The sequence below is a fragment of the Lissotriton vulgaris genome, chromosome 6 (genome assembly GCF_964263255.1).
Source record: "Lissotriton vulgaris chromosome 6, aLisVul1.2, whole genome shotgun sequence".
NCBI classification, from domain to species: domain Eukaryota; kingdom Metazoa; phylum Chordata; class Amphibia; order Caudata; family Salamandridae; genus Lissotriton; species Lissotriton vulgaris.
The window spans coordinates 1,351,969,363-1,351,985,694 of record NC_141694.1 but is presented as its reverse complement, the minus strand read 5'-3'; the positions used below and the strand labels follow the sequence as shown (position 1 = coordinate 1,351,985,694).

Genomic DNA, 16,332 nt, shown 5'->3' with positions numbered 1-16,332 from the left:
CGGTGAAGGCCCGGGCAAAGCTTGCCCAAGCACTAGCGGAAGGGTGGGACGCAGCATGCTACTCCATACGATGGTGTCTCGATACCACGGACTCGCTGATTAGGGCGATTGCAACGACAGTGGTGGTTCGCCGCCATGCCTGGGTGTGGTCCGCCAACTTATCACGGGATGTCCAAGCCACACTCATTGATGTGCCCTTTGATGGCAGTCGCCTCTTTAGCGACAAAGCGGACAGTGCGCTGGTGCGTTTCAAGGACTCCAGGGCTACGGCCAAACCCTTGGGTCTAGACCAACACCAGCAAACCTCTGCTTTTCGCCCCTTTTGTAGCCAAGAAAGGGGCACCCCCACATGTCCAGCTAGCTACGGGCCGCAGAGCCAGACTCAACGCGGTCACGGATGTGGTAACCGCTGTGGCGATGCCAGGGGACAACAGCAAGGTCAGTCCGCATCCACCCCAGCAGCATCTGCCTCAAAGCCTTCCTAGTCCGAGCTTTTAGGCCCATTCGACACCAGTGGGGAGCAGCGTTCACCATCACCTCCTTCACTGGTGTACCATCACATCGGAAAGGTGGGTGCTGCAAATCGTCTGAAGGGGCTACTCCCTCCCCTTCGGGGCGACCCCTCCAGCCATGCCACCGCAGTGCCACCGCATGTCGGGGGATCACATGCAACTTCTGCAGGAGGATGTCTTGGCCAAGGGGGCCATCGAGCGCGTTTCTGGACCAGAAGTAGGACGTGGTTGCTATTCCCACTACTTTCTGGTACCCAAGAAGTGCAAAGGAGGCCTACGCCCTATCTTGGACCTACGGAGCATCCACGGCTTCCTCGGGAAGGAGAAGTTCAAGATGCTGACTTTGGCTTCCTAGCTGCCCTGGACCCAGGAGACTGGATGGTAGCGTTGGACTTGCAGAACGAGTATTTCCACATCCCCGTCCTGCCGGCCCACCGGCGCTACCTGCGGTTCACGGTAGGCCACACGCACTTTCAGTTTACAGTGCTCCCCTTCGGCCTTACCAGCGCCCCTTGGGTGTTCACGAAAGTGATGGCGGTGGTCACAGCTCATCTGCACAGATTGGGGGTCTCAGTCTTCCCCTATCCCGACGACTGGTTGTTGAAGTCGTCAGCCACCTCCAGACTATGGCCGACCTCCTGCACCTACTGGGGTTCTCCATCAATTTGCCAAAGACACACCTGTGCCCCTCTGAGAAGCTCCTCTTCATCGGAGCAGTTCTGGACTCGGCACAGTTTCGGGTTTCTCCTCCCGAACAGTGGGTTCGGGATATTCAGGTTCTGATTCCGATCTTTCAGCCTTTATCCCGAGTCTCGGTCAGGTTGACGCTGCGGCTTTTGGGGCTAATGGCCTGCTGCATCCTTCTGGTGCATCTCGCCAGGTGGCGGATGCAGGCTCTGCAGTGGGACCTGAAGTTTCAGTGGGTCCAGCATCAGGGCAACCTGTCCGACCATGTCCGGATCTCGGAGGGCACTGCAAGACAGTTGCAGTGGTGGCTCACGGACCGTGATTGGGTCAGCGGCAGATCCCTCTCCCTACCCCAATCAGCGCACTTAGTAGTGGCAGATGCGTCCCTCCTGGGCTGGGGGGCCACATGGGAGAGGCGGAGATCAGTGGCCTCTGGTCTCCGGCGGAGTCCCGGCTCCACATCAACCTTCTGGAGCTGCGGCTGATCCGGCTTGCACTGAAAGCATTCCTTCTCTCTGTCCGGGGAAGTGTAGTGCAGGTGTTCACAGACAAAACCACCGCCATGTGGTACTGCAACAAACAGGGCGGGTGGGGTCGTGGACCCTTTGTTAGGAGGCTCTGCACTTCTGGCAATGGCTGGAACACCAGGGCGTCACCCTGATGGTTCAATAGCTGGCAGGTTCCCTGAATGCCAGGGCGGACGAACTCAGCCACCGGTGCATGATGGATCACGAATGGCCTCTGCACTCGGACGTGGCGCAAGGCCTCTTTCAGCAGTGGGGAGATTCTTGGTTAGATCTATTCGCCACCGAAGAGAACGCGCAATGTCATCAGTTCTGCGCATTGGAATTTCCAAGGCGGGACTCGCTCGGAGACGCTTTTGTCGCGAGTGGAGCTGCGGTCTGTTGTACGCCTTTCCGCCTATACCACTTCTGCCCAGAGTGCTGAAGAAGATGAAGTGTTACCGGGCGCAAGTCATCCTTGTGGCTCCGGACGGGGCACGAAGATACTGGTATCCTGAGCTACTCAGCATGCCAGTTGATCCCCCGATTCGTCTGCCTCTTCAGGAGGATCTTCTGTTGCAGCAGCAGGGGACGGTCCTCCACCTGAACCTGTCCAGCCTCCACCTCCATGCATGGAGATTGAGCGGCGGCAGTTGAGGCCATTTGACTTGCCTCCTGAAGTCTCTGATGTGATTCTGGCAGCCAGGCGTCCCTCCACAAAATCGGTATACGCCTGCAGGTGGAACAAATTTGTGGCATGGTGCACAGCAATGGCTGCGGATCCACTCTCTGCCCCCCTTTCAGAGGTTCTCCTCTTCCTTCTTTCTCTTGCCCAGCAGGGCTTTGCTCTGGGAACTATTAAGGGCTACTTCTCTGCCATTTCTGCCTTCTTGAGGCTTCCTGATCAGCCTTCTCTTTTCAAGTCCTCTGTTGTAAATAGATTCTTGAAAGGCATCACACACATGTTTCCTCCTGTTCCTTTCGTGATGTCTCAGTGGGACTTGAACCTTGTTCTCACCTATTTGATGCGCTCTCCTTTCGAGCCACTTCACAATTGACCTCTTCGTCTTCTGACTCTTAAGCCTACATTCCTGGCTGCCCTCACCTCTGCAAGGAGAGTGAGTGAGCTTCAGGCTCTATCTTCCCAGCCTCCTTTCCTTTCTGTCCATCCGGACAAAGTTGTCTTGAAAACTCGTCCTTCTTTCCTGCCCAAAATGGTTACAGCCTTTCATATCGGGCAATCCATCACCTTGCCCACTTTCTTTCCGCCTCCGCATCCCTCGAAGGAGGATAGGCTCCACCGTCTGGACCCAAAACATGCACTCTCCTTTTATCTAGACCACACACCCCAGTTCCGCGTGGACGACCAGCTCTTTGTTAGTTAGGTGGGGGCGAAGAAGGGACTGGCGGCGCACAAGCGGACCATCTCTCGGTTGGTCGTGTTGTGCATCGAGGTCGGTTACTCCTTGGTGAAAAAGGAGCCTCCTGTTGGGCTGAGGCCCCATTCCACTCGGGCCACGGCAGCTACTACTGCCCTGGGTCGGGGAGTCTCCTTGCAGGACATCTGTCAGGCAGCTACGTGGTCTTCGCTGCACACATTTGCTAAACACAACTGCCTGGACAGCCAAGTCCGGAGAGATGGCTTTTTCGGCCGTTCCGTTCTCCAGGACTTTCTGGTGTGATCTTGGTTTGCAGACCCACCACCGGGGTTGGTATTGCTGGGGTATCTATTCTAAGGTAAGGAATCTAACACTAACCTGTTTCTTTCAAATGCACAAGTTACTTACCTTCGGTAACGATATATCTGTAAGAAACAGTAGATAGTGTTAGATTCCTTACTGCCCCACCCATCCTCCCCTTTCTGCGAACTGATATCTAGGGTTAAGGACATCCGTTTCAGGGCCCTAGTTTCATGGCACCAGTGTCGGTCTCTGGCATAGCTCTGCATTCCTGGCGCAGAAAGCTATGTACAAGAACTGACGTCAGTGCGCGAGGGTGGCGTCTAAGTACTCCGACGATGTCATCCTGGCAAATACGACGCCAACGACCGACGCGGAGCCGCAGACGACGCTTACCGACGCGCAGGGGTACTGCTACTCAAAACTTTCCAGATCCAATCTGACGCCTGGGGATATGCTAAGGTAAGGAATCTAACACTAACTACTGTTTCTTACAGATATATCGTTACCGAAGGTAAGTAACTTGTGCGTACAGGCAACAACCACACCTCTAACAAAAATATACGGGCTGTGCTAATGACGGAGTGGTTCCATCACGGCCCGGCCGCCATGCCTGCACGGCAGCGATTTCGCGCCTGCGCTGAACATTCTATTTAGCGGGCGGGTCCATGAAGGAACCACTCCGTCACAAGCACAGCGCGGCTGAGGCTCGTGACGGAGTGGTTCCGTCACGAGCATGGCGGCGCCGCGCGGCCACCGACTAGCGCTGCAACGGAATTACCACCGCAACCAAGGGGTTAAAGATAAGTATGGAAATGCTTGTTATGGGCATGCTTTAGCAGGGTCTGGTCATACTGAGAGATGCAGGAGAAGAGGTTGAAAAGTGATGAAATGATCTACACATGAACAGTGTGGGACTGAAACTTCGAGCAGTCTAGCGCTGACAGATGGGCCTGCTTCAAAGGGCATGCATATAGGCCATGTTTTTAATCTTGTGGGCCATCACAGGACCAAAGAAAGCCCACATTTGTGCCCCTTCTACCTGGTCTATCTGAGACTGCGTGATATCCAGCTCAACACTCAGGGCCTCAATAACAATATTTGGACGCACCGCAGCGTAGCATGCCTTCCTGCTGCACTGCCATGCGTCAAGCAAAAGGTCAGGAGTGTGCCGTATCTACAAGATACGGCGCATTCCTGTCCTTCTCCTCTGTGCCGGGGAACAAAGAGCATTTGTGCGCCAGTGCAGACACCCTTGCGTCATTTTGCAAGGGTGTCTGTGCTGAGGGGATGATTGTTTTTGAGTCAGAAGAGACGCATTCCTGCACAAAAACAATCTTTAATAGTATTTTTCTCTTTCAATGCATGCTGCAGTATGCATCATGCATAGAAAGAGGAAAAAACAAGGAGAAAAAAAATGTGTCCCCATTGCGTGTCCTTTTGCCGCCCCTGGGGAGATGTAGGATTCTGACACATTCCCAGGTTTACAAAATGTTGTAAATCTGGGAATGTGCCAAGTTCCAAGGATGCTGCATGGGAACACCCACAGCAACACCCATGGAACGTCCCTTTCACGCAAAGTTTTGTGTGAAAGGGAAAGATGTTTGCAAGGCTATGAAAAGTCACTCAGAGTGACTTTACATGGCCTTGTAAATATGAGGAAGCCCATTCCACTGCCGGTGCGTTAATAAAAGGCACACACTGGTGGCACAATGGGGTTGTAAATAAGCCCCTGAATCTGAATACTGTCTTCAAAGGCCAGTGGTACAGAGAGAATATGATATGGTTTTACAAATTTGGGATGTTACCTTTGTGCAAAGAAAGGGTGATTAAAGTGGACAGCTGAACATATTCCTGTCATAAATATTATTTTGATGATGTTTTAGTTGTTGCCTCTCATTAAGTGGTCACGAAAGTGGAACATCCATGGGTATTGATATTGTTTTTCTCCAATTGAATACAGCGCTTGAACACTTCAGTAGCATCATCTAGAGATTACTCGTACGTTTGCTTTGACTTTCTCTGTTTGCTATTTCTAGGCAGAAAAAGGCACGGAAGGTGAAAAGGATGAAAAAGATGAAGTTAAAGCGGAAGTGGGGAAAAAAGTGTATGTATAATGTTTTCTGTTATAGGCATCCATCTTGGGAAAATCTAAAGTAATCCTATTGTGTATTATGGTATGTTATGTAATCCTGTTGAATTTGTAGTGTTGAGGCTATCACGCAACGTGTGTTGAAGTTGATGTTTGTAGAGTTTGCCAGCATTCAATCATTTTTTTTCGACTTAGTCGTTTAATTTTATTTTTGTTCCTAACTATTTCACACACCTAAATCTGGAAATAAAATATCTTTAAAATTAAAACACATTAAGCAATTGCCAGAAAGTGGGTTATTAATGTGTGAAATGGTAACGCTTATCAACACATATACACTCACTGTGGTGAGGACTCGTTTCAAGTCTCAGTGAAACTCTGATCAGCGAAACAAGCTCTTGGTATCTCTGGCATAAGCAACAGGCAGTTTCACAGAGAAATGCATATAAAGTTCAAGCAGTACTAGCATTTTTAAAGTCAAGATATCAACGCAATAAAATTGCCAAACCAATTTAGAAAACATTTAATAAGCAAAAATACACCAAAAGCCAATCACAATTGGATAAAGAGAATAGAAGTTATGAAGTTAGAAGTTTTTAAGGCAAAATGTGCCTAGAAAAAGTAAAGCATTAATGTAAAGCCTCAGTTCGCATTTGACAAAAGTTCCTTCTCCTTTCCCTTGGCAATAAAGAAACCACTGCAGGCCAACCCAGCAAACAGCACACTGGCAGAGGGGCAGTCCAAACTCTTGCAGTTCCTTGGTTCTTCTCCTTGGCAAAAGGTTTCTTGTTCCCAGAAGTGATCTCAAGTTCTTGGGTCTGAGTCCCAATATTTATACCCTAAAATCCTTTGTTCTCTGAAGGCAAAGAGGCCTCTGCCTAGTCCAAACCAGTTCCCGAGCACTCTGTTTACAGGACTCCTTCTTTCCTTTCACAGTGCAGGGCAGAAACATCAGATGCCCACAGGAGGTGTAGCCAGCATTGTGGAGGGAAAGCACAGCCCCGGAGCACTTTGTTGACATGATTCTTTCTCTTCTTTCACAGTACAGGGCAGAGACATCAGACGCACCCCAGGAGGTGAAGCCAGCATTGAGGAGAGAAGGCCCAGTCCTAAAGCGCCGGGACACTCCTTGGAGTAGCCGAGCGCTATATAAGACACCCATAACATTAACATTAACATTAACATTCAGGTCCTAGGTGCAACTCCTCCCTCCCATTCACCACTGGGCTGACTCATTCTGTCTCTTGGAATCCCCCAGCCCTGTCACTCAAACTCCAGACAAGGAATACACAACCTAGCAGAGGCAGGCTTTGGATAGTTAGACAAGAAAATACCTACTTTCTAAAAGTGGTATTTTCAAACACAGAATGTTAAAACCAACTTTACTAAAAGATGTATTTTATCATTCTGGCATACTAAATTTGAATTTCCACCATGTTTCCTGAGTCAGTTAGGATTATAAAATGTAATCTAACTGCCCATTTTGGCCTTGCGATAGTGAAAAACGAAAATGGCTGTAATTCACTATTAGGACATGCTACACACACCAGGGCATGTCCTACCTTATACTTACAATGCACCCTGCCCTTCGGCCTACCATAGGTGTGTCAGATATGAAGTAAATGGAAGGTTTAGGGACTGGCAAGTGAGTGCACTTGTCAAGTCGACATGGCAGTCACAGACTGCACACAGGCCTTGCAATGGCAAGCCTGAGACACACTTTACAAGCTGCTTCTGATGGTGGCACAACCAGTGCTGCAAACCCACCAGCAGCATTTGATTTACAAAGCCCTGAGCACACATTGTGCACTGTACTAGAGTTTGACAAGTAAATCAAATAACCCAATCATGGAGTCACTTATTAGTACATAAATTTAACATGGGGAGCACTTGCACTGTGGCACTGAATAGCAGGGGCACAGTGCCCAAAGCATATAACCATAAAATGTAATGGGATAACCTTGTAACCCTCAGAACCTGGGCGGGTAATTGTCCAAAGCATATAACCAGCAAAAACATTTCAAAACAGAGGAGGCAATCCGACAAAATGGATGGGAGACTCAAGCCAATGATGCAAGGTCTAACACTGGTTTTAAGAAACATCAATTCTTCACTGGTTAACAAACATTGTTTATACCATTCCTGTAACTGTGCATTGAATAGGCAATAACTAGTATTCAACACCTCTTTTTTAACTCTCACATAGTTAACCCGATTGTTGAGCTGTTTATATGCCTGGCACAGATATTGCTCCTTATCCCATAAAACCATTTTCCTGTCCTTATCTGCATTGTGAACAATCAAATTTTCATTACATGCTTACTTGTTCACTAACGCATTGTAATCTTTTGTTTTCTGTCTAAAATCTTTTTGCTTATCACATGTTTTTTATGCAGAATCTTTATCACTAACCACAAGATCATTATAAATGTCCACAGAGTTTCTAGTTGTCATTGGGACAAACTTCGATGGTGGTCTGAAAGTAGTAGGGTCATCCCCATATATGTCGACATCCTGTAAAAGTGCTAGTTCTTTTGCACGATTAAAAGTACATGATATTTCAAAGTTGTCGCTTACATTTCCATCAGACTCAAGATCTCACAGGCCCAACTTTAAATTCATGTCATTGACCACTAGGTTTCTTTTTTGCCCTTCTGACAATATTAGTACTTCACCACCTGTTAGTCTCTGTGACAAAGCAAATAATGTTTTCAATTTCAAAGACCTTGTCAATTTGTAAACGTCTACCCTTGTTGTAACATAATCCATATCAATCTCTGACAACATGATAATCTAAGTTTTAAGATAGTTATCTCTTTCTCCGATAGTGTAATGTTAGTCAAATTTATTATCAATGCCTCGTTACTGTCATTTATTTGCCCTGCTTGCTCCTCGATTTCTCGTTGGCCCCTCAGTTGTCTTGCGCCTTTGCGCCTATGGCTCCTCTGCCTCTTCCTCTTCCTCTTGGTGGCTTGATGTTTACTGGTGGACGCGGGTGGAGATTGAATCTCCGCTCCTCCCGTAAAAAATCTGATTCATCGATGACTGATGGGACAGGGATTTTAGCTTGTCCACTTACCCCTTCATCTGGATTAGTATCCAGTTCTGAACTTGGTACGCTGCTTAGATCTGATTGCTGCACTTGGCAACCTTTGCCACTGACATTCATTCTTTGCCTCCGCAAGATGTCGAACTTTTTGGCAAAGGTAAAGATGTTGCCTCGGTTGTAATCGATTTTATCGCGTAAAAACTTCTGCACCTTTTTTTATTTAATCTATACTTCCAGTTTGATTAAGCGCTCTTTCATTTCCAGTTTGAATTTGTTGAACATATCCTGGTCTGACTCCTTATCCAGCATTGTTGTGATTTGATCGATTTCTTCCATTATCTTAATACGATTGTTTTCTGCATATTTGATAAGGATGGCCAACATTCTTCGCAATAATTCTTGATTATTGTCGGCCCATTCCCTGAACATATTGGGGTTTGGATCTTCGTATGTAGGAGCCACTAAAATTCGCAATCCTCTGGGAATTCTTTTAACTTCTAGACAGCATTCTTGCAATGGGCCGGCGAAATACGTCCGACAACAGCTGACAATTAAAGTGATTCTTTTTCGAAGACACAGCATCGACATCCTTACTGGTGTGAGGTTATGTAATCAATATATATATATATATATACATGCTGTTTTATGGGAAATAAATGAATGCTGCACAAAGTTGGTCCATGCCTCGTGTTTCTGCCTGAGGGGCAGAGTGCTGTCGCGGCTACGAGGTATTGTATATATATATATATATATATATATATATATATATATATATATATTTTCACGCTCTCCGTGCCACGCAGTACTTTCAGTGCGCTTGCAGGCAGGTGCCGGTTGCGGTCGTGGCGATCCGCTTTAATCACGGCTCCATTTCTTTTCTCTCATAAAGAAATACCGCACTCACAAGGGAGAAACCGGGCTGACAGCAAAAAAGACCGTTTATTTTGTGCAAACGAACAAACAAACGTTTCAGCACAAGGCTTTCCTCAGTGTTACCATTTCATTACACAAGATACGTTTATAAAGCATTGTCAATTCAAAACTCGGAAGGTTCACGTGATTTCAGACATTGGTATCGAGAAGGGACACTCACACTCTTAGCCGCAATAGGCGCCATATTGGAGTGTCTAACCAGCCTAGTTTTATAAAATGGTGCGGTGTGTAACAAGTGAAATACAAATGTAAAACTTCACATGTACAAATACATTTAGCAATCACTTTGCTATTATTACGTTTTTAATCACTACGCTTCCTATGTGTTATCTTGCCGTGGATTGGCAAATGTCCCTTCATCTTTCCCACACATCATACCTGTGCCCTCCTTTCTCTGAGTTTATTTTGGTAAAATCTCTCTTTGCTACATTCTGTTTACGCATGCTGTTATTTCAACTCATTTAACCCTTTAAGTGCTGCTGTCGGCCAACGGTCGTCACGAGCACTACCTTGCCAGTGCTGCGCACGACCGTTGGCCGACGGGTCAGCATTCGTTATTCGAACGTTCAGCACTGGGTGCTGAACGTTCGACGCTCGGAAGGTGTTAAGTTCATTGTTGTTCAAGTCAACTAAACATTTTTACTTTCTTTTTTTCTTTTTTCTTCACTCTTATTATCATTTAGGATTTTATCGTAAAACTTCAAGACATGATTTACGGACTGGAAATTAAAATATACTGCTTTCGATCACTCTATTACCTTTCCAGGTTTATCATCTTTATCAGAACATTGGAATCTAGGCCTATTTATTTGCCCAAATGTACCCCAAGTTCCTCACCGCAGTTCAGGCCTCTTGGGAACTTTGTGACGAGGTCAATGATGTATCTAGATTCAAGACGTCTTAAGCTGCGCAGTCTGTCACCATCCCGCTGACTCAATTGAACAGTATCCAGGCCATAGTAACGTATTTTATTCCTGATGCTGTTGTGAAAACTCAGCAAAATGACGAGCGACAGGGTACGCCTGGTCAGCTTTGTCTATGGCCCTAAGATGTTCCAGAATCCGTATTTTCAATTGATGGATCGTGCTTACAATATACTGTAGCCCCCAGGGGCATACTAAATAGTATACTGTGTATGTAGTACTACAGGTTAGAAACTTCTTGATCTCCTTAATCTCACCTGTGTCAGGTAATGTGTAGGTGAGAACCCTTCTACTATTCGTACAAGCTTTGCATTTACTGCAGGGAAAGAATCCTTTCATCAATCAATAAATCAATCAGCAGATTTGTATAGCATGCTACTCACTCGCTAGGGTCTCAAGGCGCTGGGGGGAGTGGGGGAGTCGCTACTGCTCGAACAGCCAGGTCTTGAGTTGTTTCCTGAAGGAGAGATGGTCTTGGGTCAGCCGTAGGTGGGTGGGTAGGGAGTTCCAAGTCTTGGCTGCCAGGTAGGAGAAGGATCTTCCTCCGGCGATGGTTCTGCGAATACGTGGTACGGTGGCGAGGGCGAGGCTGGCAGATCGGAGCTGGCGGGTGGGTGTGTAGAATGTGAGGCGGCTGTTGAGGTATTTGGGGCTCATGTTGGTGAGAGCCTTGTGTGCGTGGGTGAGGAGTCTGAACGTGATCCTCTTGCTGACGGGTAGCCAGTGCAGGTCTCTCAGATGGACAGAGATGTGGCTGTGACGGGGGATGTCCAGGATGAGTCGTGCAGAAGCGTTCTGTATGCACTGGAGTCTTTTCTGGAGTTTGGCTGTGGTTCCTGAGTAGAGGGTGTTCCCTTAGTCCAGTCGGCTGGTGACGAGGGCCTGGGTGACCGTCTTCCTGGTTTCGGTGGGGATCCACCTGAAGAGCTTTCGGAGCATGCGCAGGGTGTTGAAACTTGGTCATTGTGAGGGAGGAGTCCAGGATGAAACCCAGGTTGCGTGCGTGGTCAGTTGGCTTGGGGGCGGTGCCCAGGGCCAAGGGCTACCAGGAGTCGTCCAAGGCCGAGGGGGATGGTCCTAGGATGAGAACTTCTGTCTTGTCCGAGTTCAGTTTCAAACGGCTGAGCTTCATCCATTCTGCGACGTCTTTCATTCCTTCCAAGAGGCTTGTTCTGGCGGTGGCGTGGTCGTTGGAGAGGGAGAGGATTAGCTGGGTGTCGTCGGCGTATGAGATGATGTTTAGGTTGCGTTGGCGTGCAATGGCTGCAAGGGGGCTCATGTAGACGCTGAAGAGGGTGAGGCTGAGTGAGGATTCTTGCGGCATGCCGCAGATGACTTCGGTGGCTGCGGATCGGTAGGGGGGGAGGCGGACTCTCTGGGTTCTTCCGGCGAGGAACGAGATGATCCACTCCAGGGCCTTCCCTTGGATTCCAGTGTTGCTGAGGCGCTGTATTAGTGTGTGGTGGCATACGGTGTTGAATGCTGCTGAGAGGTCCAGGAGGATGAATGCAGCTATTTCCCCTTTGTCGAGCAAGGACCTGATGTCGTCGGTGGCTGCGATGAGGGCGGTCTCGGTGCTGTGGTTTGCTCGGAAGCCGGACTGCGAGGGGTCGAGGAATCCATTAGACTTGAGGAAGGCGGAGAGTTGTTTGTTGACGGTCTTCTCAATGACTTTGGCAGGAAAAGGGAGGAGCGAGATGGGTCGGAAGTTCTTGAGGTCCGTGGGGTCTGCGCTGGGTTTCTTTAGGAGGGCGTTGAGCTCGGCATGTTTCCAACTGTCCGGGAAGGTGGCGGATGCGAAGGAGTTGTTGATTATGTCCCGGAGTTGGGGTGTGATGATGGAGTCGGCTTTGTTGAAGATGTGGTGTGGGCAGGGGTCGGTTAGGGAGCCGGAGTGGATGGTGTTCATGATGCGGTTGGTGTCTTCGGTGCTGACCGGGGTCCAGGTGCACAGGGTGGTTGTGGGGGGCGCTGGTTCGGTGGTCGGGTGCATGGTCTGTGCGCCGAAGCTGTTGTTTATGTCGGAGATCTTGCGGTGGAAGAACGAGGCGAGTGAGTCACAGAGGTCTTGCGAGGGTGTGATGTCGATGTTGCAGGCACTGGGGTTGGAGAACTCTTTAACGATGCTGAAGAGTTCCTTGCTGTTGTGGGTGTTGTCGTCCAGACGTTTTTTGAATGTTGTCCATTTGGTGGTGTGGATCAGCTGGTGGTGTTTGCGGGTGTCATTCTTGAGGGCTGTCATGTTTTCTGTTGTATGGTCATGGCCCCAGGCGTTCTCGAGCGTGCGGCAGGTTTTCTTGGAGTTTTTGAGGTCGTTGGTGAACCATGAGGCTTTCTTGCTGCCGAGTCTGCTGGGAGGGTTCTTCAGTGGTGCGAGGTCGTCGGCGCAGTGGTGAGCCACTGTGTGAGGTTGCGGGCTGCTTCGTTGGGGTCCCTCGTGTTTGTGGGAAGATTCTGGCTGAGGGAGGTGGTGAGTTGGTTGGCGGTGATCTTGCTCCAGCTTCTGCGGGGAACCTGTTGCGGGTGGTGGTGGGTCGTAGTTCTCCTGAAGTTGAAGTGGACGCAGCTGTGATCAGTCCAGTGTTGTTTGGTGGAGTGGCTGAAGGCAATGTGCTTGCTGGCTGAGAAGATGGGGTCTAGCGTGTGGCCGGCGTAGTGGGTGGGGGTGTTCACCAGTTGCTTGAGTCCGAGGTTGGCGAGGTTGTCCAGCAGGGCGGCAGTGTTGCTGTCATTGTTGTTCTCCAGGTGGAAGTTGTGGTCCCCTAGGAGGATACAGTCCGAGGAGGTAAGGGCGTGTTGGCTGACGAAGTCTGCAATGGCTTCACTGAATTGTGTGCGTGGTCCCGGTGGTCTGTAGATGAGAGTGCCTCTGAGGGTGGTCTTGGGGTCGGTGTGTATCTGGAAGTGAAGGTGCTCCGCGGCGGTGAGGGTGTCGTCCAAGTTAGTCGTGATTCGGATGGTGTTTCTGTGGACAATGGCGATGCCTCCTCCGGTTTGGTTGACGCTGTCTCTCCGGGTGATCTTGTAGCCATCCTGTATGGCTATGGCGATGTCGGGGGCTGAGGAGGCTTTCATCCAGGTTTCCGTGAGGAAGGCGACGTCTGGTGATGTTGTGTCAAGGAGGTTCCAGAGTTCGACGGCGTGTCTGTGGACAGAGCGGGTGTTGAGCAGGATGCACTTGAGGTGAGTGTTACTGGAGCCTGGCTTGGCGGGAGCGGTGCCAGTTCGGCGGCAGGAGAATTTGCAGGCATTGGCAGGTGAAGGGTCCGTGGGTGCATTTCGGGATGGCTCGGTAGCTGGCAGGGTTTCGGCCGGCGTTGAGTGCGTGGAGGGTGGCGGCGTCATAGATCCGTCATCTGGGCTGGCCTCGACAGAGGCCAGGGGTCCTGGCACTGGGCGCGGTCCAGGAGCGAACGGGCGCAGACCGGCTTGCCTTAGGCGCGCCATCGGCATGCCAGTGGCGCGCCCGCTGTGCGCGTCTGCTGCACGTCCTCGCAGCGCCCGCCATTTATTACGCGCAGGTGATGGAGGGAGACTCAGCTGGGAGGCGGGGGGACGAGGGCGACCAATGAGGAGCTGGGGGGGCGGGGCAGCAGGGTCGGGGCCGCAGGGGAGCAGCGGCGGGAAATCAAGGTATGGCGGCAAGAAGCATCGGCGAAATGGCAGAGGGCTGCCTGAAGAGCAGGAGCAGGAGAAACAGCAGGCAGGCTGCGGCAGAGCTGCAGGAGAAGGGGAGTGACCTACCAGAGGTCAAGGGTCGCTCCTACTCCTTACAGCGGCCTCCTTAAATGACGCGCAGGTGAGGGAGGGAGGCTCAGCTGGTAGGCGGGGGAACAAGGGCGACCAATGAGGAGCTGGGGGGGCGGGCCGCAGGGGAGCAGCGGCTGGAAATCAAAGGAACGGCAGCAAGAAGCAGCGGTGAAATGGCGGAGGGGCCGCCTGAAGAGCAGGAGCAGGAGAAACAGCAGGCAGGCTGCGGCAGAGCTGCAGGAGAAGGGGAGCGACCTACCAGAGGTCAAGGTTTCATATCTTTAAGTGTGTTCGATCGTGGCTGCACAGTATCTAGATGGCTCTTGACCAACATGTTTCTTAAAGATCTCGCTTTGCTGAACGTTACTAGGGGCTGATTAGGGATATCATCCTTAATGATGTTATCCGTTTTAAGAATATGCAATTTTTTCTGAGCAGTTTCTTTGAGAAATTTGCTTGAGAAGAATATGGAGTAATCATTCTAAATTTTCCTTTATTTTCATTCAGTTCCCTAGTTCTCCTGTTATCTTCAAGCAAAAGTGATTCTCTTGGAATACGCATTACCTTACATAAGGCTTTTTCCAGTGTGGTATGATCGTAACCCCTGACACTAAACCTCGCCTTGCTCTCCGAGGCAGCGCCTCGAAATCTTGATCTTTCGCGCAGTTGCGCTTAAGTCTCAGAAACTCCCCATAGGGGATGCTCTGTATAAGAGCTTTGGGGTGATTACTGCTGACAAATAGAACTGAATTCCCAGCTGTGTTTTTCTGGAACAGTGTGGTGTGTATGTTGTTATTGTCCACAAACACTTTCAGGTCCAGATAGTCCGCTGCCACTGGACTAACTGAACCTGAAAAGTGCAAGTTTAAGTTGTTATCATTAAGGGCACCGATATATTGATGAGCCGATTCTATGCTGCCTTGCCAGACGATAAATAAATCGTCTATATATCTGTGCCATTGCACCACTCTTCCGTGATGTTCACCCTCCAGCGACCTGGGCACCTGTTCCTCCCACCAGCCCACGAACAAGTTCGCGTAACTGGGGGCAAAACAGGTGCCCATCGCCGTTCCCGAGATTTGTTTGAAGAACTGATCTTCAAACAGAAAAATATTGTTTCTCAGGCAAAACTCAACACATTCCAAGAGCCTTTCATTATGCATTTCATTATGCAGTGCATAACGCAGTTGACATTTTTCCAAATAGAACTGTACTGCTCTTAGACCCTGGTGGTATAGGAGCTTACTGTAAGCTTACTGTACTCTGTACGTTCCCGAGCACAAGCTGAATGCTAATTGGCTGTCAACACTCCAAACCAGGAAGTGTTGGCAGCCATCTTGTGCCTCGGTAGAACCGAGGCACAAGAAAGCAGAGAAACAAACGTGGAATATGCAAAAAGGGGGCAGAGTAGAAACACCCTCACCCCCTAGGCCTGCTCAAGGGGTCCCACAAGGACCCCCAGTCCCCCAAAAAATGTATTTATTTTTTTAAATTGCGGGGTCCGCGTACGGTACGCGAACTCCGTGAAAAAAAATTAAAACCCCGGTCTGCTTTTTTTAAAATTAGCCCCTGGGGGACCAAATCCCGGGGGCATATTTTATAAAAAGTATTGGGAGGGCCCCAATCCCCCCCCACACACTGCCCCGGGGACCGCCACCCCCCGGGGCAAAGATCCGTTGAAGTGCTGCTTGTTTCAAATTCCTATTAATGCAGCTCCTCCAAATCACGAATGTCAGCTCATAGCACTTCCGGATAGTTTCCCGCACTAGTTTCTAGCGTCACTAGCAGAGACTTTTAATAGGTGTTATCAGCTAGAGCGGCCTATGTAATATGTGACGTCATCAGCAGTGCATTGCGGGCGCGCAAGTTATAGTTAACTATAACGGGGGAATTTCAATGGTTTTGTATGAGTGAAATGTCCAGCTAACTATAACATGTGTGAAACCTATGGTTTTTCTGTGAATTTCTAAGGTTTTTTAAATGCTATATATATATAGTCATGGTACATTTTTTCCTAAAAAAATGTTTGTTATGATATTAAGGTATTAAGGTATAACAATATTCCTTACTGGATATTCAGGAGCCACACTGTGTTAAACCAGTTTTACCAGTACACATTTAACGGCAGAGCAAATGCATTGTGGTGCTAATTGGAAGTGCCACAGTGCATTGCATTGTGTCCTAATTCCTCAAAAACAGGGCAC

At 49.3% G+C, this 16,332-nt stretch overlaps 1 protein-coding gene across 1 annotated transcript in view; it reads left to right on the top strand.

The window, feature by feature from the left end:
• The window catches only part of RYR2 (ryanodine receptor 2), a 3,481,211-nt gene that overhangs the window by 3,056,761 nt on the left and 408,118 nt on the right, over positions 1 to 16,332 (top strand). The window contains exon 90 of the mRNA XM_086925791.1: positions 5,421 to 5,488. Within this exon, the coding sequence (XP_086781917.1) occupies positions 5,421 to 5,488 (68 nt within the window). The remainder of the gene's footprint in view (positions 1 to 5,420; positions 5,489 to 16,332) is intronic.